At 35.4% G+C, this 26673-nt stretch overlaps 2 protein-coding genes across 3 annotated transcripts; one reads left to right on the top strand and one right to left on the bottom strand.

The window, feature by feature from the left end:
- Positions 1-2941: 2941 nt before the first annotated feature.
- On the bottom strand, positions 2942-18604 carry LOC127863375 (follistatin-like). The gene is made up of 5 exons (XM_052402873.1): positions 18472-18604; positions 15859-15994; positions 6449-6516; positions 5799-5964; positions 2942-3099 (listed from the first exon to the last, which is right to left on the bottom strand). Exons 1-5 carry the CDS (start codon positions 18497-18499, stop codon positions 3024-3026), a joined length of 474 nt encoding a protein of 157 aa, XP_052258833.1. The 5' UTR covers positions 18500-18604; the 3' UTR covers positions 2942-3023.
- LOC127863376 (uncharacterized) lies at positions 18537-26473 on the top strand. 2 transcript variants are annotated; one of them, XR_008041039.1, is made up of 3 exons: positions 18537-18656; positions 24129-24260; positions 26179-26473. XR_008041039.1 is itself a non-coding variant. In XM_052402874.1 (3 exons), the coding sequence occupies exons 1-3, from the start codon at positions 20211-20213 to the stop codon at positions 26364-26366; spliced, it is 369 nt and encodes a 122-aa protein (XP_052258834.1). In that variant the 5' UTR covers positions 20128-20210; the 3' UTR covers positions 26367-26473. The 2 variants fall into 2 exon arrangements, 1 of the variants encoding a protein (XP_052258834.1); XM_052402874.1 differs by lacking the exon at positions 18537-18656 and adding an exon at positions 20128-20259.
- The last annotated feature ends 200 nt before the right edge of the window (positions 26474-26673 follow it).

Consider the following 26673-nt stretch of genomic DNA (forward strand, 5'->3'; position numbering starts at 1 on the left):
TAGTGCTAGGCTATAGCTGAGGTGTTATTTACTCTAGTGCTAGTCTGGTGTAAATTATATTCCGCAATTTGGCCAATAAATTCCATTTATCTTTTTGTATTGTTCCATTGATATATTGTATGGTTCAACAATAGAATATCAAATTGTGTTAACGTTATGTAACACATTTAAGAATTGTAATAAAATATTTTTGACAAAGTTGACTTTTGTAGTAATTATTCAAATAACTCTAACCAGATGAATGAAACGAATCTTGGTTAACAAATGGGGTAGTGAGCTGCTTTCTGAAATAATAAGCTCAGCAGACCTGACTAAACAAATAGCATTATGCAACATAATTTAATCTGCAAAATGAACAGTTCTAGGATATACCTCAGCAATATGTAGTTCGTCATCACAAAATCCGCCTAATATCATATTGGCGGTGACAACAACCTTTATTGTTTTCTTTAACGCTTATGAATCACATAAAAATATGCGAGTCTAAATCAGTCTTTCATTCGATAAGCTATCGATACTGAAATGAGGCTTTTTTCTAATATCTGTTTGCTGTATTGCATGTAAAGGCGCATGTCAAAATGTTTACTGTATAACTTTTACTGGTCGCAAATGGTACTCAAAAGTAAGTATCGGGTCCCTGATCATGACAGTTTCGTTTAGAAACAACCACAATCCAATAACAAATTCATACATCGGTTCTGTTTGTATTATATTGTAAACTAAATTTAAAAAATCATTATATTGTGTATCAATATATTCACGCAAACACACCGCATCAGTGTTGTGTTTATTTTAATATAACAAACAATAAATATCTTTTTTTTAAAGATATACGGCGTTGATTGTGGTCGATGTTTATGAACGATCAAAAGTTATATCTATGAGATCAAAAATTGCGAATACCTTTTTTCTACGCAGTTTTTAGCAGTTCTTAGCTGCATCACAAGAAACGGGGTGTTGCGCCAGATTTCGTGGCGTATTTCGCTTTATTATAAGTATTATTATTCAGATATCTATATTTACTGAAAAGAAAAACACAAGAAACATGAAAATAAATGAAAGCATATAGGTCAGCCGGCTACACTCGAATCTTATTTGAATCAATTATTAATAATATCGTGAATCATCATGCTCATACTTAATAAATTTGTCTAAATGGATAAATATTTATTATAATTAAATTAATCAAAATTAGTCCTTATAATGCACTTGTTGAAAACACATTAAAAATCTATGATTGACATACCATAATAATATCGCCGAATATCTTTATTTAGTATCTTTCTGACCAAAATGAACTTCATGTGCACATAGTTTACGCGATAGCGTTTTTATAACGATTTATGTAATTGGCCGCAAACTGACCTTGATACCTTGCGGGTTGAAATGCAATGCATTAAAGTGAGGTAACAATTTTGCTGTTGGAACGACGGCTTGTTTAAAGCTTTAAACATTTACGTGTTCAACGGTCAATTCGAAAACAATTTTAAAGATTTTCGTCAAAGCGGATATCAGGTTACTGAACAACAATACTTATATGATCTAAAATGTATTAGTGCACAGAATGCAATATCGTTTTAATTACCAAATATGAGAACAAAGCCTATGACGCTGACATTCTAAATATAAGGGGGCACACACTCTGTATAGATGTCGAGAATTGATTGTGAAACAGATCTTTTTCTCAAACCTTATTATACGAGATACAATTGTTTCATGCTGAATACGCAGTTATCATCGCTGCTTAACGAACAGTAGTATGCCTTTTCATACCCTATACTTCCCAAAAATAGAAAGTCGATGGAATAACATATTAATGTTAATGTGAAATCTGCTTGTAAATTGCACGTTTCTACTGCGTAGTTTCAGGCCTACCGGCGGAAAATTTTATAATCAGAGAGTTGGTCGTTTACAAAGGTCAGGCTAAGGTGAAAAGCTGGCGTATACAGCTATGCCGAAAAATATCAACAGACAAAGTGTTCCCAGAGGAGCGGTCGTCTGTTAGATAAGATATCCATAGACGTTTTTCACTAGCAACATTTAATTTGAATACTGCGATGTCCAAATGATATCGGTTTTAATTGTGGCGTGTTAGTGATACACCTTAAATGAAATAGAGTTCAATGAGATAGCATACGCTCAGAATCAATATTAGTCTCTCGGAATTCAAGTTAAAGTAGTATTGATACTTTTTGATAGTCTTACGAGGCGTGACGAAACGCTTGTTCTGCTGGTGTCAGCGTGACTATAATAAGGATTCATACATTTAAAACACATTATGTAATTGCATATTAAAGGGAACATATTTTTTATAGAAATTATTATTTGGTTCACAATCACATGTACATGTATAAATACACGCATAAAACCGGGTTTATGAAATTATTACTTGTTCATGAAGTATTTATTTTGCCCGTCATTGTGTGGTTTGTAAAAAGGCGTATCCGGGATTAAAACGGCTTTAAAACTTAAAAAATATATAATGTACAAACAAAGCTGACCTTATTAAAAATTCGTTCGAAATAAAAAAATCCCATTCCATAACCACCATTATAATGTGATATAAACGATCATTGATGGAATAAACGGATCAGCGTTGTTAAGACTGAGCGATTTGTGATTGTTTGTGTTAAACAATACGATTAAGTATATAGAATAAATCGTATTATGCGCCAGTTCATTCATTTTTCAAAAGTCCTTGTTCACGAATCTATTCACAGACATATGAATAAATGAAGAACATAGATGTGCAATTTACATTGTAATTACTTTCGAAGGATTTTCTTTGTATTAATTATTTAAACTCTGTGGGTTTTTTATTGCTCTAAATTGCTATCATATCTTACGACAAGATTATAAAAAAAAGAGTGAAGAACATGAACGGCTTTCATTGTTTCATTTGTTTCGAAATTGCTAGAGTCATACCCACTTAAGGCATACAATGTTTTATACTTTTTATTTTGGAACACGGGCAACAACAAAGCGTCAGATTTGGTTGCTATGGTATTGGATAGTTGGATAACTTAACTGCCAGTGCAGAAAGAAAGATCCTTCGAGCTCAAACTGTTGTTGTTGCAAAAGGCCCTCGAGAACTCGCATCTGTAAAAAAAAAAGGATGGTCATTTGAATATTTGTATATTTAGACAGTGTACATCACGTGCTCAAACAGCATGTTTATCAGTTAAGCATGCATCAAATTATTATAATAATAATTTTTTATTAGCAGTATTATTAATAGTATTAGTATTATCATTATAATTATTAGTATAACATAAAAAGAATAACCAACACATTTTGGATCGATGTTTTAACAAAATATTCCGACTATGTTAAAAGTATTTACATCGATTCTGAGGATAAATATTTAGATATACTTCTGTTTTACAACAACTGTTTATTTATCAACAATAAATACTTTTTTTTTAAATATTGGTGATAATGGCATTCAGTTTGTTAAAGAAAGTATTAAAAACCGTAGATATTTTTTTCTCTGCAAGGGCTACACATCAAAATGAATATAACAATCAAATTAGAACAGTATAAAGTGCATTCATATCCCACTTTGTCGACCTATATAAAGCCAATAATTCTATTTGCATGCAACAAGTTATTATACAATATGTTTGAATGGAACTCTTAGACCCCAAGATGCCACACAAAATGGAATGAATACTTTGCAAATTATTCCATACAATTGAAAAATGTGCATGGACAAGTATTTAAAAACACGAATAATACATAGATGCAATGGCTACAAACTAGGATTATCCACAGAATATTGGGCACAAAATCTGTTCTTTTTAAATTGGGCTTGTCGGATAGTTATACATGTACTTTTTGCAAAATGTCAGAAGAATCAATTACCCATTTTTTTCTGGGATTGTAACACAGTACAAAAATATCTCTGATATGTTCAACAATGTAAATATACAAATACATGTAGTAATAAACTACAAAATGTTACTTCTCGGTGTAACAAATGAACCGTGACAAATACATTATTCTTTCGATGGGAGTAAAAATGTACATTTTTGAATTCAACAGGAAATAAGTTATCCCAAATTTTCTGGGATTTAACAGATGTTGGCATGTATTTAAGTTTGGCATTAAATGCTTTATATTGATAAATATAAACATTGGATCTAAAAAGTTCCAGTAAAAAAAAGAATACAATTAAAGAAAGAAAAAAGTAACCCTAAACTGGGCTCGAACCACTGACCCCTTGAACAAAAGTCTTACACTTAGAACACTCGGCCATGTGTTCTCATGTGTGTATGTCAGAGTTTATTTACAGGTGATCGCTGCGTCGGACATACTCACACATGAGCATGGATGGCCGAGTGGTCTCAGTGTTAGACTTTTACTCCAGGGGTCAGTGGTCATCCTAGCTCATACAATGAGAAATGTATTTTATGCTTTATATAAGCAATCCTCGTAGTTTCACACAATCTAACGACAACAACAGAATTCTCCAAATTATTCAATCTTTTCGCGTTGCAACGCTTTATAATTTTCAGGTTTTTAAATCGTCAAAAATTGCATTTAACGGATATTTTAGAGCATGGTAAATGTTTAGTATTCCTGTTTCCTGATAAATATCATAACTGCAACGAAAATTTGCGAATCTGGAACATTTTTTTAATTGTGTCAATTTTCCAAAACGTGAAAAGATCTCTTTTTGTTAAGAATCACGTGTGTTATACATAATTAAGTATAAAATAAATATTAAAGTAACATAAACTGTGTTAAAAAGAAGAAGGAATTACATTTGTATATAGTAATTAAGTATGTGTATTGATAGTTATTACGCATTCTTTGTAAATAGATTGTTTATACATTTATTACGACATGAATACAAACATGAAAACAGGAAAAAAGTTAAACATTGACTGCAAATTAGAAGAAAAAAATGTTATTATTATTATAATAATAATAATAATAATTATTATTATTATTACTATTATTATTATTACTATTATTATTATTATTATTATTATTATTATTATTATTATTATTATTATTATTATTTTATTTTATTTTTTTTATAATAATAATTATTATTATTATTATAGAGAAGGCGAGACCGATTTTGTGACAGGTTACCATGTCAAACATCAAGCATTTTCGCCGCGTCGGTATGTTATAAGCCTCTCCGCTTCTATAAGGCATGTTAAACAGGCCTTTCGCATGAAGGTGGTCGAGAAATATTAACGATCAGTATATCGTGTAATTCGTGTTATAAATTAACATAAATTAATTTAACATTAAGGCCGTGGTATGATGGATAGGGTGTCCGCCGAGCGACCGGGGAGTCATGGGTTCGAACCCCACCGTAGGAACGTTCTTCGGATCTCCCCAAAAGACACCAAATATTGGCTCTAGGCCCAGGAAACGGAATCGAGAGCGTTTATATAAGCCTCGGGCATTCGATGCAATCGAGCTAAAATAAATAGGTTTAAACTAAATTAACATACAATCAGAGCGCTGAAAAAATAGAAAAGTAGATGAGAAAACGAAAGAAACCAAAATCTAAGAAAGTTTATAGTTCGTACTTTCTATTGTCTTTACAGTACAATTGAATTGTATTCAAAAAATTAAATGGATGGTATATTATATACGCCACAGTCTTCGACTTCAAGAATCATAAACGGCCATAACTTTGAGCGTGACCATTGTAAAAACATAGTATTTCATAATCATCGAAGTAAAAAAGTAGTAAAGGCGATTCAATGGTTGATACCTAAGATCGTGAGAACATACACTACATAAAAATGAAATCTTGCCATATCACAACTCACTTGTTGAGGTAAAGCTTCATGTCGGACCCGCATACCGGTGCCAGTTCCTGACTGCATGTCGGGCGGGGCGAGGCTGTGCAGAAAGTTACCAGAGCCGGATCAAGCGTCGTCGTTGGAACTGTTGGCATTGTCGTTGCTGGCGGGTTGGTAGACCCGACAACCGTGCCTTAACATATTCGTTGTATTTTGTTTTATTAATATTATATGTTTATCTCTTTAACTAAAAAGACTAATACAATTGTTGGAACTGCGATCATTCATAGCTAACTACAAAGTGACTCTTATCAAGTCATGTGTCAATAGTTATGTAACGATAACAATAAAACGGTTGCATCGGTTGAACTTTCAAGAGCAAGGAACCGCGTTATGATATGTGTCTTGTTCTGTGAAAATTGGGTAAAATGCATGTGCGTAAAGTGTCGTCCCAGATAAGCGTGTGCAGTCCGCGCAGGCTTATCAGGGACAACAATTTTCGCTTTAATGGTATTTTTCGTTTAAAGTAAGTCCCTTTTTACCGAAAATCTAGTTAAAGCGGAAAGTGTCGTCCCTGATTAGCCTGTGCGGACTGCACAGATTAATCTGGGACGACACTTTACGCACATGCATTATGACCAGTTTTCACAGAACAAGACACATATGACAAAGCCTACCTGTGCATGACCCTATGTAGTCCAGGTGCATGTTGGGGTGGGAACAACGGGCTTGGGCATATTGACAGCTGAAAACGAGATTCCACATGCGTATTAACCATGCGTATATATTAAGCATAATTATATGTATGATAATATTTTTCGACGTTTTCATTCGATTTTGTTTTAGAATGTGAAGAGTTCAGCCACGATTTTGTCATAAAATTCATTCAACTCATTTTCATCAGACTTATTGAAGTTATGGAAGAAAAGCTGTATTCGAACCAGGGCGTGCCCGAATGAATCACGCTGGTAATGCGGATAACAACAGAAGCCACGCGCGAGAGGTAAGTTCATCAGGTTTTTTTTAAGTTGTATCATAAAGATTAGTTTTTGACGATGCTGCTTTCAGCAGCGAGTCAAGGTTAAAGACCGAGCCAATCCGATTGAGATAGCGCAGTTTTTCTAATCGGCATACCTCGCATTCTATACATAAATGGTGACGTCACTACGTTATTGTCAGTAAGACCGGTGTGACACAATGGCATACCTCGCTCATTAGCATTGATAACATCTCCGGCAGATACTAAAACGCGGACCAGTCCGCGGACGATTTAGATTATGATTTATAATCTATATCGTCCTCAGATTGGTCCGCGTTTTAGTGCGACCCACATTCTCCAGCAGAGTTGTTGTTCGTGTCTACAACAATGGCCGCGTCCATGAGAGAATGTTCGATTTCGTTTCAAAACTTTCTTACAGCGTACATCGGCTTTTTTTGGCTATTTAGAAACTGTCATTTAGGATATATGAGTTATTTATTAACTAAATCTCCACTAATATCAACAATGTATTAAATTCGAAGGATATATTCGATGTGAATGCAGGACATAATTTTGGATCTGAAGACTTGACAGCTGGACACAGCAAAATTGGTATTTTAAGTTATCAATTTAAGTCACATTTTGCTTTGGAAATTGTATTTGAGAATTTTGCGACTTATTGAATGACTATGATATCCGATATCAACATATCACATGGGATTTGCATATCACCAACTTCGACACCAAGCTGTCCTAAAACATTGATTACAAAGTCTTTACTTTGTTCAAATTACTGGTTTTTATTATTTCTTCTTTCTATTTTAGTATTTGATATCATTTTAAAGTCAAATGAACTGTGTCACAGTAAAAGAGACATTAAGGTGATTTTGGCCTGTTTGGATCTAGTCCAAATAATTAGACGTAAGCTACCCGTCGATGTAAATCGACCTCATATTTATAGGAGTAGTTTGGATCTAGATCAGCCTGCAGTCGCTTGAAAGTTGTTTGCTTAAAAGCGGTTTTCTGACAATAACAAATAGTTTAATTGGATACTGATTAGACTGTCCTTTCCCTGTGACCTGGCTCAAATAATAGTGTTGTCATTAATCAAATGATTTTATTTCGAACATTAATCAAGTGTTTTTTTCTGGTCCCTCGGAATCAATGACTCCAGCACTTTCGTGCTGAGAAGTGACTACTGCTTAAGGCGATGCCCGGGGGCATGAGAGATGTTGCATCTTCCATTATCTCTCATGAATTGACTCAATAATACCGAGTCTGCAATAATTGATTAAATTTTCGGTTTGGTTGCTCTGACGAGAGATCGAAAAAAATTCACACATCTTCCTAAAAGCCTAGTGGTTGAGTGTCGTCTTTGATTGCAGAAGGTTGTGCTGCGGTTTGATCCCCAGAAGCGACATTGAAAACAAGCCAACTTTGTTAGGTATCTAAAAAACTGCTCAACCTGATATACTAAGATAATGTGAATTTTCTCTCACAATGACATGATGGTCATCAGTTATATTATATAAAATCTCACAGCAGTAGTAAACAATGGGACAATAATTATCCCCACGCTTTTTGAAAAAAAGGTGGGGATATTGTGGTTATCTCCGCCGTCCGTCCGTCTGTCCGTCCGTCCGTCCGTCCTGGCCACTATCTCCTCCTACACTAAAAGCACTAGAACCTTGAAACTTACACACATGGTAGCTATGAGCATATGTGCGACCCTGCACTATTTGGAATTTTGATCTGACCCCTGGGTCAAAAGTTATAGCGGTTGGGGTGGGGCCACGTCAGAAATTATCACTCATTTTTTTAGGTTATTTTACATTTACTTCTTTATTTCTACACCGATTCACTTCAAATTGATACTGGACCTCTCTTATGACAATACGGTCAATCTCAACCATGCATGGCCCCATTCCCAACCCTGGGGCGCCCCGCCCACATAGGCCACACCCACCAAAAATTTCCATTTACTATAATTTTTTCATTTCTACACGGATTCACTTCAAATTGATACTGAACTTTTGTTATGACATTAGGGTCAATCTCAACTATGCATGGCCCCAATCCCAACCCTGGGGCGCCCGCCCACATAGGCCACACCCACCAAAAAATTCCATTTACTTTAACTTTTTTATTTCTACACGGATTCACTTCAAATTGATACTGAACTTCCCTTATGACATTAGGGTCAATCTCAACTATGCATGGCCCCATAACCAACCCTGGGGCCCCGCCCACATAGACCACACCCACCCAAAATTGCCTTTACTATAATTTCTTCATTTCTACACCGATTCACTTCAAATTGATATTGAACTTCTCTTATGACAATACAGTCAATCTCAACTATGCATGGCCCCATTACCAACCCTGGGGCGCCCCGCCCACATAGACCACACCCACCCAAAATTGCCTTTTACTATAATTTCTTCATTTCTACACCGATTCACTTCAAATTGATACTGAACCTCTCTTATGACAATACGGTCAATCTCAACTATGCATGGCCCCATTACCAACCCTGGGGCCCCGCCCACATAGACCACACCCGCCCAAAATTGCCTTTTACTATAATTTCTTCATTTCTACACCGATTCACTTCAAATTGATACTGAACTTCTCTTATGACAATACGGTCAATCTCAACTATGCATGGCACAATTACCAACCCTGGGGCGCCCTGCCCACATATGTCACACCCACCCAAAATTGCCTTTTACTATAACTTCTTCATTTCTACACCAATTCACTTCTAATTGATGATGAACTTCTCTTATGACAATACGGTCAATCTCAGCTATGCATGGCCCCATTACCAACCCTGGGGCACACCTAGGTCAAACATTCGGCGTGGGGATACGCGTCGGCCTCTGCCGCGCCATTTCTAGTTAATGAATGCATCTTTCATTTGTCTTTGACACTTTGAGCTTTAAATGGACTAGATTGAAATATGTGACTTGACTTTACCAGCAATCTAGTGACAGAGCTAAAGTGTAAATGTACCATTGAAGATCCCCTAAATCCAGATTTGCTAAGCCTATTATAGAAGTGTGGAAAGTTTTAAGGTTGTGACAAGTAAGCAAAAATGGGTCATTACCGAGAGACCACACTAGTAACTGATCTATGACTGTTTTAAAACAAGATAAATCAGTGCCCGATTTAGATTTCATTTCAAAGTTCAATAAAAATTAATTTCAGAAGACTGGTAACAGTTTAATGTTAACCCTTACGAAACTTTAGGCCCTGCGGCAACTATTAGCGGCTCAGTTGCCGCAATGTTGCGGCTCAGTTCGTATTTCGTATTAAATGAGCTTTCTGGCTACTAGTTGCGGCTCGGTTGCCGCTACTAGTTCTGGCTATGTTGCGGCTGCTAGTTCTTGCTCTGCTCTGGCTAATAATTTCGGCTCGGTTGCCGCTACTAGTTGCCGCTTTGTAGCCGCAATGTTGTTTTTCGTATGCAAATGAGCTTTCTGGCTACTAGTTGCGGCTCGGTTGCCGCTGCTAGTTTTGGCTCTGCTTTAGCCGCAAGATCTATGAAATAAATCGTCTGCTGTTCCAGAGTGTAATGATTGCAATCCTTGACAGCCATGAACATATATGAACCTACAATACCATATTATACATTGCAAACCAATGCATTTTATACTAAAAAAACTTCCTAAAAGTCTATAGTTATAACGTGTTAATTATTTGAAGTAAAATGTAATTGGATTTAGTTTTGACTAGTTTATTAACTTTACAATAACATGCTGTCTGAAAGTTTTTTCATGATTTAGGACAAAAAAATATGACCATTTAGGACACCTGTCCTGAGGAAAGTGAGGCCAATCTGAAAAACTGCAACATTATTTTATTTTTTTTATCAGAAACCCTCTTAGAAATAATATATATGGATTGCTTTTGTCTTTTATGTTGACTTGACAAATGGCCAGCCCAACAGCTAGAATTAAAACATATTGACAACCTTTTGAAATAATCCAGAGATAAAATTAATCTTGCTCTTATACATGTAATTTTACTGCTTTTGTTTAAAAGCAACAACAATTGAAATGTAAAAATAAATTATCTTATAATAAATAAGTATAGATACAAACCTTCAACACATGAATTAAAACATGATTTTTATTCAAAACCTTTGTTTTAAGCCTAATCAAATGTTAAAGAAAAATGCCAGTGTTAAAACTTGACATCCTTTTTTGGGGTATGAATAATCATATTTAATATTTCAATAATTCAGGTTTTTATTTCAAAATCCATGCTTTTTCATTAATATACACAAATTGAAACTGTATTAACCACCACAGCTTACTTACAATGACTTTAACTCTTTCCCAGTAACTTCTTTTTGTTTGTCAGATTCTTCAGCTATTTTGATTTTTGTCTGATGACATCATCAGTGATGTCATGACATCATACAAAATATGATGTCATTCTACAATTGTGCCTACCTTCTGGCTACTAAGAGCCACTAGTGGCTACTATGAGACTTTTGTGTTTTCAAGATTAATATTAAAGTATTGGTTGTGGCTACCATCTTGCTCATAATTGCACTTTTTTTTTATGTAAGAATATGCAGGGACCTAGTTTGTATAGGTCCCTGGAATATGTTCTGGCCAGCATCTGGTTACTATGAGCCGCTAGTGGCTACTATGCATGGTCAGATGATGTCATTAAAGATTTTTCAAACACATACAAATGTGGAAAGACTATAGGAAAAGAGCCGTACAGCTAGCCTCTTGTCTACCCGTACGAGGCCGTACAGCTAGCCTCTTGTCTAGCCGTACGTGGCCGCACGACTAGCCACTGCCAAATGAAATACACTTCAAAGTATATATTTGCACGTCAAAGTACAATTTGTACTTCAACGTACAAATTTTCTTAACAGCCGATCAAAACACTTGTCTCAGAGCCGCTTTTTCTTCAGATTTCATAATAAATGTTTAAAATCTCTTTTTTAATTGAGGACAAAATAAATATAAATATCAAAATTGAAAAAAAAATGTACAAAGAAGTTTCAAGTATTTAAAGGATTGAAATAGATTAAATACCCATTTCAAGAATATTCAAGTTAACCTTTTTTAAAATTAAAATTATAAAGCATATTGTGAGTATTTATTGACCATGCGGGCGGAATATCACGGTCCAGCGCATTACTGTGTAGGAAATTCCCAACGGTAACCAAACGATAACGGCATTAACAATGTATAATAAACTCCCTGGTTTGGTTGTATTTTGTGCTTACCATTATTTGCATAAGTCAGAGGTTAATTCCGCCACGCCAGGTCAATTAATACACACACTATCTATGAGTTAACGGTCGATAGTCGCATAATTTGGTATAAGTAATTATAATTATGTTCAATAAATACGCTCAATATCTATTAGTTAGCGGTCGATAATCGCATAATTTGGCATAAATAACAAGGCAGTTTGTATAGATGCATGCCCCTCCCAATATGGGCTGTCAGTTGTAGTTGCAGCCATTGTGTGAATACATCTCTATGTCCCCCACCACTATAGTGGGAGACATATTGCTTTTACCCTGTCTGTCTGTCCGTTAGTCTGTTTGTGCCAACTTTAAAATTTTGCAATAACTTTTGCCATATTGAAGAAAGCAACTTCATATTTGGCATGCATGTGTATCTCATGGAGCTGCACATTTTGAGTGGTTAAAGGTCAAGGTCATCCTTCAAGGTCAACTTTAAAAAAACTAAATCAAAGCGGCGCAGAAGGGGACATAGTGCTTCTGACAAACACATTTCTTGTTTGTCAATGTGACCTTGACCTTTGACCTAGTGACCTGAAAATCAATAGGGGTCATCTGCCAGTCATGATCAATGTACCTATGAAGTTTCATGATCCTAGGCGTAAGCATTCTTGAGTTATCATCCAGAAACCATTTTACTATTTCGAGTCACTGTGACTTTGACCTTTGACCTAGTGTCATGAAAATCAATATGGTTCATCTGCCAGTCATTATCAATGTACCTATGACGTTTCCTGATCCTAGGTGTAAGTATTCTTGAGTTATCATCCGGAAACCATTCCTAGGCGTAAGCATTCTTGAGTTAGCATCCGGAAACCATTTTACTGTTTAGGGTAACTGTGACCTTGACCTTTGACCTAGTGACCTGAAAATCAATAGGGGTCATCTGCCAGTCATGATCAATGTACCTATGAAGTTTCATGATCCTAGGTGTAAGCGTTCTTGAGTTATCATCCGGAAACCACTTTCCTATATCGCGTCACTGTGACCTTGACCTTTGATCTAGTGACCTGAAAATCAATAGGGGTCATCTGCCAGTCACGATTAATGTACCTATGAAGTTTCATGATCCTTGGCCTCAGCATTCTTGAGTTATCATCCGGAAACCATTTTACTATTTCGAGTTACTGTGACCTTGACCTTAGACCTAGTGACCTGAAAATCAATAGGGGTCATCTGCAAGTGATGATCAATGTACCTATGAAGTTTCATGATCCTAAGCGTAAGCGTTCTTGAGTTATCATCCGAAAACCCTCTGGTGGACTGACCGACCTTCCAACCGACAAACTGACATGTGCAAAACAATCTAACCCCTCTCTTTCGAAGGGGGGCATAATAATAATAAAAATAATGTTCATTGTCAAATATCTCTAAAAACAACAGATGTAAGGCGTCCTCTGATTGGCTTACACTCAAGGGTCAGTAAAAACTGAACGTCGAATTACAATTTTGTACGTCGAAATACATAAAATGTACTTCGACATACATATTGTACGTAAAAGTACAGTTCTCTTTTTAGCTACTTGGTCTTGTTGACTTTCGACCCAAATGGTACGCCATAAATGTGTATTCAAACTATAGCCTTCAAGGTACTTATCCGATGTTTGACGGAAAGGGCCAAGAATGTGCGATTGTGGGTCAAGTTCCCCAGGGGTACAACGTCCCTGTTCCCCTAATTTTTTTCCGTACCAAAATTTTTTCGTACCCAATTTTTTTCATACCCAATTTTTGTTTTCGTACCCAATTTGTTTTCGTTCTTTAATTTTTTTGGTAACCGATTTGTTTTGGCATAATTTTTTCGTACCCACTATTTTCGTTCCAAATTTTTTTTTCGTACCCACATACACAACTGTGATGATGTAGATCTACTTAAATTGATGCTTTTATATCCATCCTCTTCAAAGCATCGTCAAAAAAGGTCGCCGTGGTGTTATGGATATGATGTCCGCCTAGCGACCGGGAGGTCACGGGTTCGATCCCCACCGCGGGAGCGTTCTTTAGATCTCCCCCAAAGACACCGTGTACTGGTTCTAGGCCCAGAACACGGACTCGAGAGCGTTTATATGAGCCCTAGGCTTTCGATGCAATCGAGCAAAAATAAATAGGTTTAAACTAAAAGCATCGTCACACCAGTACTGTCAGTACTTTGATTTAAACAAGGCGCATGGTCGAGTTTAATAATGGTGTATTCTTTTCTATTGCAAAGAAAAACATCACGGATGAATGTTAAAATTTTCCCCAAAAAATAGAAAATTCGGTCGGAAAACAGCATAAACTGGATGAATAGTAAACATTTCAACAAAATAAAACTACTTAGAAATATTGCAAGAAATTGTTTGACATTCCATCATGTAGAGTAATCACTGTGCTTAAAATACTGAAATTTTGATAGTATTCAATGAAATATAAACGAAGATAGAGCGTGTTTTAATAGGTGGTATTCATGAAGTTGCGGATACTTTGATTCCCGATATAGGGCACTTCGGATAACAGAGACTTTCACCAAATTGGGCACTCTGATAACCGAGTTTTATCTTCTACCTGAAATCAGGGACCTATACAAAATAGGTCCCTGCTGAAATGCATTTATGTTTATTATGGCTATTCTTACCATACATTTTGAAGTACCAAATCAATTTGCATTGCCAAGCCCGACACATTGTGAATCTATGCATAACATACATACACATGTAAAATATAACCCATGGCGTTGTTCGTTTTCAAAAATCTTATTACTATTAATTTATAAAATATACACCTTATAAAATTCTTTGTCATTGGTGCTCATTGGAATCGCATCATGAAGACGATACTATAAATGCGTAGCCACACAATTTAAAAGAGATTGGAAAACTCCCTTTATATTGAGCTCTACTTATAGGAAGCACTTTCCTTTACACTTCCCTTTCCCTTTTATTATCATATTCCAAAGGGATAAGAGCATGTTTCGGTAATTCGTTTTAATGTACGTCAGTACATACATTTTTATTTATTGCCTGCTCACTATAGCAGTATTCCACAGCGAATTCTGCATTTCAGATTCAATAAATAGAGTGTGTTATATCTGGTAAACTGTGTCGAGTTATCTGGAATCGAAGTGCCATTGTCTTTGAGATGATCGGTAAAAGAAGTGTCCACGAAAAGTTGGCATCCGACTCTTAAAAAAAAGAATTTCCTAAATACGTTATTCAATTAAAATTTAACGTGTTGCAACATTAATGGACATGTTGATCTGTTATTTCGATTAGTTGACACGTTCTTGATTTATTTCCAAGTGTTTTTATTTTGTTGAAATACGTACTGATCATCGAATTCTTGACGATTATCGATGAAATTTTATCTCTTTTTTTATAATCCACTGTTTTTTCACGACTTTCTTGCTCCGCAATACGAAGTACTATACCATAAATCGACCAAACAATGTTACGTGTCTGAAAACCAAATGAAAAGAACATAAGTGCAAAAAAGCTGAAGAACTCAACTCTCGCGCGTGGCTTTTGTTGTTATCTGGTATCGAAGTGCCATCTGTTATAAAAGTATCCGCATACCCGGCGTGGAATTAGCCTGTGGAAAAAAACATCTAATCTGCTGGTAGAAATAAAACTTCCCATTGTAAAGGCTATTAAAATCACAAACCTAATCATACATTATTAGTTGTATGAAAATATCATTAGTGGAAGAAACGAGTAAGAGCTGCGTTTTGAACCGAGAGATTTAGTGTTTGTTCCAAATTCTAGGGATATGCAGGATAAGCCCATTTACAACCAAATATGTATGGGGAATGTAAATTCTAGACTTTTTTACCAGCTGCATTATTAAGACCTACGCACAAGTTCGTATAGGTGACGCCATCATTTCCACAGACGCGTTCGTCAGACTCGACCCTGTATTCCGTTAGGCAGTTCAGCTGCTGGAGGTTGGTGGTACACAAACTGGCTACGTTCGCACCCCGAACCGCAGCAAGCCCTAAAAGTATAGTTTTGACCACACGTGTATTTTTTTAATAACGACACTTTTTTACATACGTATGTTATAGAGAATACTATGTTCTTGTCTTTGTGTACTTAAATTTATCCGACTCATCTCAGAAATGCTTACACGGCTTATAAAACCTCGTCGTTCTTTTTTGAGACGAGTTTTCTCGCATTCTCGCCATCGCGTTCTCGCATTCTCGCCATCGTATTGTCGCACTGTCGTCATCGTATTGTCGCATTCGCGTCATCGTACTCTCGCGTTCTCGCATTCTCGCCCTCTGGATTTTAATGTGTAACCACAATGGCACTAACGGTAGTCCGTAGTTTATAAGTTCTTTTTTACAATTTAACAAGTTTATGCTGTATCGGTCATTCTCTTTTTTTATTAACATGGTCACATATAAGTGCTCAAGAATTGCATAAACACAAACGTTCGCCATGTGTTCAAATAAATTTCGCATAAATGTTACTATGTAAAGATTTGATAAAATAAACACCCAATCGGTTCGATTTTACCCACTGAACATGAGTATATCGCCATGTCACCTATTTTTTGCGATGTTCACGCACAGTTCACGTGCCTTGTTTAATGCAACATTTACGGAGAATCGGGAAAAAGTATTTAATTTAAAATAAATCAATTAAATGAAATTTCTGCGTGTTCACTGGTGCTGTCGTCTGTCTCACTTTTCAATACATGTGGAAGTTAAATTCCGGCCATAAATCACGCGCGCCAACTCTTTTTTGAGATGCATTAATAAATGAGCCAATGCAACTTCCGAGGTGGCGCTCAGGCTAGGATGTTTTTTAATTGCATGGATAATTTTACAGGGTGATAAGGTTTTATGGGATTTTTTTCAATATGTTTCGCATTATTTTTATAATCGGGCACTGTAGTGCGATTTTTTAATCCTAAACAAATAAATACGCCTTATAGTAATGCAACTGCGTATCAAATTTCCCAAACACGGGCGTGTTCGAACTGAATGCATAATGCAATCCAACGTTTTGTCAGTCAAGCGCGTGCAGTTTAGCAAAAATCATAACAACATTAATTCGCTACTCGTTAAACACTTAACTGGTTTCGTTTGTACATGAGAAAATTCAAATAACTGCAGGTGTGAAGCAAGTAAATATATGAATACTCCAGAAGAATTATCAGAAGATTTGTTTACTAACATCTTACTAACATCCGTAAGTTTATTATTCAAGGCAAGTGACCAATTGTGTATACAATACAAAACAATACATACAACACGGCTTTAAACATAAATAAGCAGATTATATCTTGGGTCACCGCCTTGGAATGGTCAATTCAACATGATTGAATGACGCGTCGAACCACAATGTAAACGTACAAACTTTCGACAACAATTTCGGATTCTTATCGCCGCTATCTATGATAATTTAATTTCATAGACTGTAATGTTTCTTCCAGCAGAGCTTTATTTCATAAACATGAAGAGACTTTTAATTGGTCGAACTTCTTACCGACTACTTCGGTTGTAACTAACATGTGAAGTTTCATTTTGATAATTCTTAGCCTAAACCTTTTAAAAATCAGAACATTTGATAGCAAAGGCTGATATTTGCATTGGTGCAATCGCTTTTTTAGTGTACAAAAACAATATAGTGAAAATATTACACTCTGTATTATTTCTTAAAGTTGTATAACCTGCGGCATCGCGTTCAAAATATGTCCAACTAATCATGGGTTCCGAGTAGATATGGAGAGCGAACGTAAGCTAGGTGGTTAACTGGTCTATACTTGATGTTAACATTTAAAAGGGATCTTTTCACGTTTTGGTAAATTGACAAAATTGAAAAAAAAATGTTTCAGATTCGCAAATTTTCGTTTTAAATATGATATTTGTGAGGAAACAGTAATACTGAACATTTACCATGGTCTAATATAGCCATTATATGCATCTTTTGACGATTTAAAAACCTGAAAATTGTAAAGCGTTGCAACGCGAAACGATTGAATAATTTGGAGAGTTCTGATGTTGTCGTTTAATTTTATGAAACTACGAAGATTGCTTATATAAAGTATAAAAAACGTTAATCATACATACCCGGCAGGATGGCCGAGCGGTCTAATTCGTTTTACTCCAGGACTCCAGGGGTCAGTGGTTCGAACACTGATGCGGTCTACTTTTTTTCCTTTTATTAATTTTATTCTTGATTTTTTTACTGGAGTTTTTAGATCCAATGTTTACATTTATCAATATGAAGCATTTAATGGCAAACTTCAAAACATGCAAAAATCTGTGAAAAGCCCCCTTTAATGTATCTTACAGAAAGTGATCGTAGCCATACACTTTCATATTGTGAATCAACTATTAACTATTTAGCTGCAAGTAAAATAGTACATGTATATAATGTATACATTTTATTTCGATAACTGGAGACCTACGAAATGTAAGTCACTTAAAAGTCACATGTAAACAATAAAATGGCTCAACTTACCAGCAATAAAAAATAGAGCTTCGATCATGGTAAGACGTCTAAGTACAGGTATCTCACGGAATGGACAGAAATGTAGTCGACGACGTGTGATGTTACAACACGACCTTATCTTATCTGTGACCAAAGCAAAGACTCGGCTTCAGTGTGTTCCAATTCAAGAACATCAGTTCACGCGACTGAGATCTGTTCGTATATTTATAAAACTATTTTATATTAGAATTATTTACTACAAGACTTCAAAATGTTCAGGAGTTTATATACAAACCTTTCCTTATTTAAGATTTACCATGACAACGATTTAAATTATAAGGACAATGCCATTATTTCCGAAATGTGTGTTGTACTTCTTTTTCCATGTATGCAGTTTATGCAATAACATGGACAGAAGGTGTTTGTTTCATTGTCATACATTGTACTCCTGTCGAAAACGTGTACTTGAAAAGGTTTTGAGACATGTCATGTTTGTCTTGCAAGTAAGTAATGTGCGTATGCGAATGTACAGCCGATCTTAGTTTTGTTTAGTTTTTTTACCAAATTAATTTATAAAAAAAAACAACGTAAGATCTCTTTGTAATTTCTTTGTTTTTAATTGTAAGGTCACCAAAGTAAAATCTTAAACGGAAGGTTTTCCTTTTAAAATAGCTGTCCAATCGACTGTTTCTGCACATTGATGAAACTTACGCGCGTTGTATATCCGTTTCTTTTCATAAACCAAACACCGGTATTGAACACCATCGCAAGTGCGTTTGATGTTTGGTATTATCAACACTTACAATATGGGTTACAGGTACATATCATCACCAGGCCATTTTTATTAAAGAGCCTTGGTCCTAGTTTGCAATATTAAACATTTAAATGCGCTGATAACTTATATAGCCTCACAAATCTAACAGTAGCGCGTTAGATTTCGCTTCCAAATGGTTAGATTCCCGGGAAATGCTATATTTATATTCATTTTTTTTCTAGCTATATTAATTATTTCTAATTATATTTATTATACGTGTATGGACAAACATTAAATTACGTATCAAAAAACGAATAACTGACAACAAGTCCCTTATGTGCTACCACATGTTTACTGCGAATGCGTGTTATGAGTTTAATGACTGTGATTTATTTAAATGAAAACACAGTTGGGTTTACATGAATGAGGGTTGCTTCATTTGGCGCTTTAATGAAAAATAACATGAGACGTTGTCTGGAATTAAAGGACTTAATGCGGGTATTAGATTGTGCAGACCAGACCGTATAGGCTTATCTTTGACGACACTTTCCATATTGAACGCTCACACCTTTCCAACAATTTATTAAACTCTGGTAACTTAATTATGATAAGGACTGGCTACGACGACAACATGCATGTATCTACAACAACAATTATTTGATCAAATGTTTATTTCACTGATTATGTTAACTCCAAAACAAACACACTCAATAGTCACGTTTAACGTAATTAACTTGATTATATCCGGCGCAAAGGATTATTGATATTCAAATTTGTTATCTTGGGTCAAATTGTTATGTCAACAAATGGTTATGTTAAATCCAATTTTGATTCGAATCGGTAAAGGTAATAAATAAAAAGAAAAGCCAGAGTGAAATAGTTTAATTAGTAATGCTCATAATTTGGTTTTATCACCCTAGTGACTGGCAATACAACCCTCGCGTTTGTATAAAATGTTCTACTCGTACATGTGTTCTCTTATTGTGATATTTCCTGCACGAATTGACAAAACAGAATGAAACTGTCGCTGGTTTGTGGATTTGCCGTGTGTCTGGTGCTGACAGGTATGCAATGAATGCGTGATTTCTGTATTCAATAATTGTTGACACATACAGATAAATTAGGCAAAAGTCCTCCTGAAAAAAGGAAGACTTTATTTTTTACGTTTAAAAACATCATATGTACTTAGGTATTTCTCAGGCAGTACCGTGCCAAAAAGACATACAGTGAACAACTTTCTTATTGCGGTGTCTTTCCATATACGCGTATAAAATTTCTCCTACATGAAAAATAAAGCAAAACGTACCGCGTAATTTAATTTTATATTATTTGCGAAGTAAACTATTCGAACTATCTATAGTATCGGCGTGTTTATTTGAACTATATTATCGCGGCTTCAGATCTAAAAATCCGGCACCAGCGCATGTTGCCTGGTAACGATATTTGTATCATAGTGTAATGTTCTCATAGTTTTTTTCTTGCAATGTATTACTTTTTTTTAAATAGTCGATTTGCCAAATATGTAAGCATGCCCCTTATATTGGGATGAAATAATAAGTAAAACGCAGTTTGCTTACACAAACATAAATGACATAAGATTTAACTTATAATGGATATTAAGCTTGGGAAGTAATGGGCCGAACGGGGGCATTAACAATTATGGTTGCTTCCCGATCCGCATTGTCAAGCAACAATAAGGTCAGACATATAAAATAAATAAACAAACTGTTATATATGCTGCAGATCTATAAGAAATAAATCAAAATGTTTGAGTGGTTCTTATATCAGCCTAGTTAGTGTACAATTGACGTATGGCCAGTGTTCGTTGGGAAACAGCACAGACAAAACTGCATTATGAAATAATTATCCGGCCCCTGTGAATAACTGTGCTTAAGGCATGTGCTGATTGGCGTTTTTCACGTGAATTGATTTTTTCGTTTTAATTAAGTCGAATTAAAACGAAAGTGAAATCTAATCTGAAAGTCTCGTCACTGAGTAGCCTGTGTTGACTTCACGGGCTTAACTGGGACGACGCATATTAAGCCCGGAAAAGGTCACGAATGGCACAAAACAATGTTAAGTGTTTCATTACTGTGAGAAGTCATTGAAGCAGAACGTCCTAATATTATGAACTATCTCTCTTGGTAATACAAGACCTGTCCATGAAGTCGCAATCAAATCTTGACAGAAATTACAGTAAACAAGCTAAAGCAAAATATTATTTATAACATACTCGTTTAATTCAGTTTAATAAAACACACAAAACCAATAAATGAATCAAAATCTTTCCAAACGTTGCTGAGAAATAGTCCGATAAGAGAGTCGGAAGAAAAGACGGAAAAACGACAATATATGCGATTTTGTTTTCCGTGGAGCCTAATAAAAAACAAGACTATTGCCAAGCAATATAGTCCCCTACCGGCTCCACCATTGTCAGAAATTCCACCATTGTCAGATTATTTTTTATTTGTTGCTATAGCAACCAGAATTTTTGACATAGGAACACAATAAAATGACGTACATAATGTCCATATTGCCATCTATCCATGTTTAAAGTTTCATGACAAAATATTAAGAACTTTTAAAGTTATCGCAGGATCCAGAAACCACCATTTTCAGCAGTATTTCTAGTCTATTTGTTGCCATAGCAACCAGAATTTTTGACGTAGGAACAAAATGAAATGACGTGCATAATGTCCATATTGCCATCTATCCATGTTTCAAGTTTCATGAAAAAATATTAGGAACTTTTTAAGTTATCGCAGGATCCAGAAAAGTGTGACTGACTGACAGACTGACAGACAGACAGAGCGCTAACCATAAGTCCCCTCCGGTGAAACCGGTAGGGGACAATAAAACACTTTTCACATAAAAAAAAACTGATATAAAGATATTTAAGAGAAAGCATGTTTCACATGGTTTTCGTTATTTTAACGATATAAGAGTCAAAAGAAAAGACGGAAAAACGACGATAAATGCTGTTATTTTTTCCGTGGAACCTAATAAAAAGTAAAACACTTTTCACAGAAAAAAACTTATTTAGAGATAAGGAGAAAGCATGTTTCACATGGTTTTCGTTTTTTTAACGTAAAATGCATGATTTATGCTACATATTTCTTCTACTTGGTGACCGGCGGTCTTGTTGACTCCAGGTATCTCAAACTCGTTTGCAATGTTCATCCCGACTATTAAGTTGTATACAATAACAGTGTCATGCCGTATTGCGACGTAAAAACTCCTGAGATATAATATGCAGATAAGAATCAAATTGCCGTTAATGATGAAAGGCATACACATTAAAATGACCAAGACCACGACACTTGGAATGGTGCATGCGAATCCAAATATTCTTTGTCGTGAAGTCGGTGAAAAGCGCGGAAAGACATCACAATTTAATGTAAAATCAAAGTACTGACAGTACTGGTGTGACGATGCTTTTGACGAGGATTGATATAAAAGCATTTATTTAAGTTTATCTACATCACCACAATTGTGTATGTGGGTACGAACATTTTTGGTAGGAAAAAAGAATGGGTACGAAAATTTTGGGTACAAAAATTACGCCCCCCAAAAAATGGGTACGAAAAACGATTTGGTTACGAAACAAAATTTGGGTAGGAAAAAAATTGGGTACGAAAAAAAAATTGGGTACGAGCAAATATTTGGGTACGAAAAAACATTGGGTACGAAAAAAATTGGGTACGAAAAAAAAATTGGGGGTACGGGGAAGTAGTACCCGTGGGGAACTTGATCCATTCAGCGAAACTGGGAGGCGGGTTACATTCTCGATCAAATATAACAAGAAATATCTTTACAAAGATATTCGACGTGTATTTTCGTACTTATCTTAAAAAACGTTCTGTTACAGTAAAACGTTTGTGGGTTATAACATTACGTTTCAGATTATAAATTCAAAACTTGACATGCTCTTTAATTACACCATGCTCTTTAATTTCACATGTACATGTATATCATACGAAACTTTATATTTCGTTGTTTCCTTTCCTAAGTTAATGATGCTATGTGTACGGACGTGATTTCATATGCCCATGTGCACGAACATTTATTTTTTCTCTTTTGATTATTGTTTTTTTCTCTATTTCAATAAGCTTAGGCATGTTTGTTTGTTAAGTACGGCAATAATTTGATGATGATTCCCGAAAGTAGGTATGAGCACATAGTCGTAAGAGCAATTGAATACGTGAGTTCGCCCATGAACACATGGTAAGGTTCACTAAATCTCCGCGATATGACCTAATATTTGTTTACAACAGCAAACAATATCCAACAAACGAATGAATTATCAAACATAGTATGTGCACTGGTGTGACTCTGTAATTTCTGTTTGAAAAGTTTATTAAATATATAAATTGTGAAAGCTAGCATAAAAGCGAGTTTCACAGATTTCATACGGCTATTATGCTGTTTATATACCATAGTCGCTACAACGTGTACACGTGGCAGGTTCGAAATAATTCGTTTTCTTTACACTCATGATCGCGTTGAAAGTTAATTATACATGTTTTAATTCGCAATTTATTTACTGAATCACGACCAATGTCAAATACAATGCAGAAAATGTATAGTTGTTTCATTGATCTATAAACATATAATGGATCGATTATAACTGATTTAAAATTAACGTTTTCAAACTATTATTAAATCTTTTCCCCAGAATATGCTGTCCTATTTATAGCCGAGCTTTCTATACCTCTATCAATGATAATCAGCGAGGAATGCCGATTAGAAAAATCGAGCTATCTCAATCGGACTGGCTCGGTCTTTAACATAGGTCGCCATTGTGGAGATTTTTTCATGGTTATGATAACTTAGACGAGCTGTTTTGCAGCATCGTCAAAAATGCATGTACATTGTGCGTGTTCAATGAACACAGGAAAGCGGCGTCATTTCCTTTGCTTATTCGTGTTTTCAGAACTGACCGGCGCGGATGCTGCCGTACAGTGTTACGTTTGTACCGCCTGCAATGACCCATTTGACGCCGGTAACGCTGTCGCATCCAAGGTGTCGTGCCCCGGGGGCTGCATGAAGACGAAAACCGAAGGCAGTAAGTATTAGCGACTGCTAATATTAATCGACCACAGGCGGTTAGAGTGTGGCTATGTTATTAATTTGTAAAAACATCATTTTGAATGAAAAATAATCAAATTATAACGAAAAATCAACTTCACTGAAAAACAATTCACCATCACTATATATATATTTGATAGTGAAATTGTATTTTCGGAGTTGATTTTTATATCCCCCACTACTATATTGTTTTTGCCCTGTCTGTTGGTTGGTCTGTTGGTTTGCGCCAACTAAAACATTTTGCAATAACTTTTGCTATATTGAATATAGCAACTTGATATTTGGCATGCATGTGTATCTCATGGAGCTGCACATTTTGAGAGGTGAAAGGTCAAGGTCATCCTTCAAGGTCAGAGGTCAAATATATGTGGCCAAAATCGCTCATTTTATGAATACTTTTGCAATATTGAAGCACAAAAGAAGGTTAAAACCCAAAAGAAGTGTCCTTAAGTATGACAGGTGACCGGTAGCTGTGGGATCCGACAGCCAGAGTGCAGAAATATCCTTTTACGTATCCTTTTAGTTAATGAAAAACAGTGTCTTTATGTTGCCAAATATTTGCTCATATTATCATTATAATTATTGTCTTAACTCTATAGTTATATAAATTTATAACATAATATTTTACTTTTACTGTGTTTTAGTAGTGTAGCCGGTATTGTTTTATTGCTTAAGTTCCTTACAACATTCTTATTTATATCACACATTTTAAGATCATTAATCCTTTAATTAATGCTGCATAATATTATCAATACCTCTTATTTTTTATCAATTTTATGTACATATATATGTTTTGTACAACGCCATTGAATATAATTATATAAATAGGCGTTTCATCAAATTAGCAAGTTTCAAGTTATTGAAGATAGCAACTTGATATTTGGCATGCATGTGTATCTCATGGAGCTGCACATTTTGAGTTGTGAAAGGTCAAGGTCATCCTTCAAGGTCAGAGGTCAAATATATGTGGCCCGAATCGCTTATTTTATGAATACTTGCTATTGGGCATGCATGTGTATCTCATGGAGCTGCACAATTTGAGTGGTGAAAGGTCAAGGTCATCCTTTAAGGTCAGAAGTCAAATATATGTGGCCCAAATCGCTTTTTTATGAATACTTTTGCAATATTGAAGATAGCAACTTGATATTTGGCAAGCATGTGTATCTCATGGAGCTGCACATTTTGAAAGGTGAAAGGTCAAGGTCATCCTTCAAGGATAAACAAGTTATAACTGCTTCCGAAAAAAAGAAATTACACGTATGTATTTAACGCGATAAAAAAATGCTGTTGTTTTAGGCAGATAATTGATTGTTATTAACGACTGATCCGATAAATGTCACGTGTGCGAGGGAAAAATATATTTTTTATGATAACGAGTTACTTCCGATTGATCATCTACCGAGACCATCACATTTTTTTTATTCTAAATAACGGCGTGTTCGCAGTTTTTTTCACATTTTTAAAGAGTATATGATTCTTTATCGGGAATAACATAATGATACAATATATGTACCAGGAAAATTTCGCTTATATTTTCTTTTCTTTTTTATATATTTCTATATTTTTCAACAAAAGGAAAATATTGAAAGTATAATTCTATGAGCTACGTTTACATCGTTTGACATCAGATTAACCCTTTCCCGCTCAAAGGCAAATCGAAAATGGCTATATGCAATCAGCATAAAACCAGAACAGCATGCGAGTAACTCGCGGTCTGTTCAGGTTTTATGATAATTGCTGCTCATAGGTATCTAACGGCTTTAACACGTGAATCTAGTAAGAATTGTCTTTCATTTAATTTGATTTTCTAAGGTACTGCAATAACGCCAATATGCGTATCTGAGACGTAAAGGGATAAGACAACTACAAGTAATAGTTATCGTTGTGTTCTGCAGTTGTGGTGCGTTCCTGCTCCATTCTTTCAACCTCGGACTCCTGCAACACTGTGGAGCTGTTCGGCGTCAAGTCAGAGGCGTGCACGTGCACCGCAGATCTCTGCAACTCCGCCCAGACAATGACGTCATCTTACGTCATTGTGGTCGTCTCCGTGTTAGCATTCTTGACTAAGATAGCTAAATTTTAATCGTATACTTTCCGTTCAAAATACGAGACCAGCAATGTGCATCGATTATATTGATGGACTAAATTTATAAGACCAGTTCACAGTATAAAATGTTGATGTAAACTGTTTGTCAAATCTGTATTTCCAGCGATTTTTTAATTAACACATTCATAAAACTTGCTATAAATAAGACCAAACTATAATAATCCATAAACCTATTAGCTTGCGATTGTTGTTTAAAATACGGTACTCCTGTTTGTTTTATGATTGTGTTTTTCATTAACGTATATATTCAACTAGTTGTTGTTAACGTGGGTAATAGTAAATA

The sequence above is a fragment of the Dreissena polymorpha genome, unplaced genomic scaffold, assembly GCF_020536995.1.
Source record: "Dreissena polymorpha isolate Duluth1 unplaced genomic scaffold, UMN_Dpol_1.0 chrUn006, whole genome shotgun sequence".
NCBI lineage: Eukaryota > Metazoa > Mollusca > Bivalvia > Myida > Dreissenidae > Dreissena > Dreissena polymorpha.

Bases quoted from the DNA above. Each gene is read 5' to 3' on its own strand.
- LOC127863375 (XM_052402873.1), bottom strand. From the start codon at position 18,499: ATGATCGAAGCTCTATTTTTTATTGCTG. The intron at 15,995-18,471 runs GTAAGTTGAGCC...CTATACTTTTAG, and splicing joins AGCTCTATTTTTTATTGCTG to GGCTTGCTGCGGTTCGGGGT. The intron at 6,517-15,858 runs GTGCGTAGGTCT...TCTCGTTTTCAG, and splicing joins GGCGTCACCTATACGAACTT to CTGTCAATATGCCCAAGCCC.
- LOC127863376 (XM_052402874.1), top strand. From the start codon at position 20,211: ATGAAACTGTCGCTGGTTTGTGGATTTGCCGTGTGTCTGGTGCTGACA. The intron at 20,260-24,128 runs GTATGCAATGAA...TCGTGTTTTCAG, and splicing joins CGTGTGTCTGGTGCTGACAG to AACTGACCGGCGCGGATGCT. The intron at 24,261-26,178 runs GTAAGTATTAGC...TGTGTTCTGCAG, and splicing joins GAAGACGAAAACCGAAGGCA to TTGTGGTGCGTTCCTGCTCC.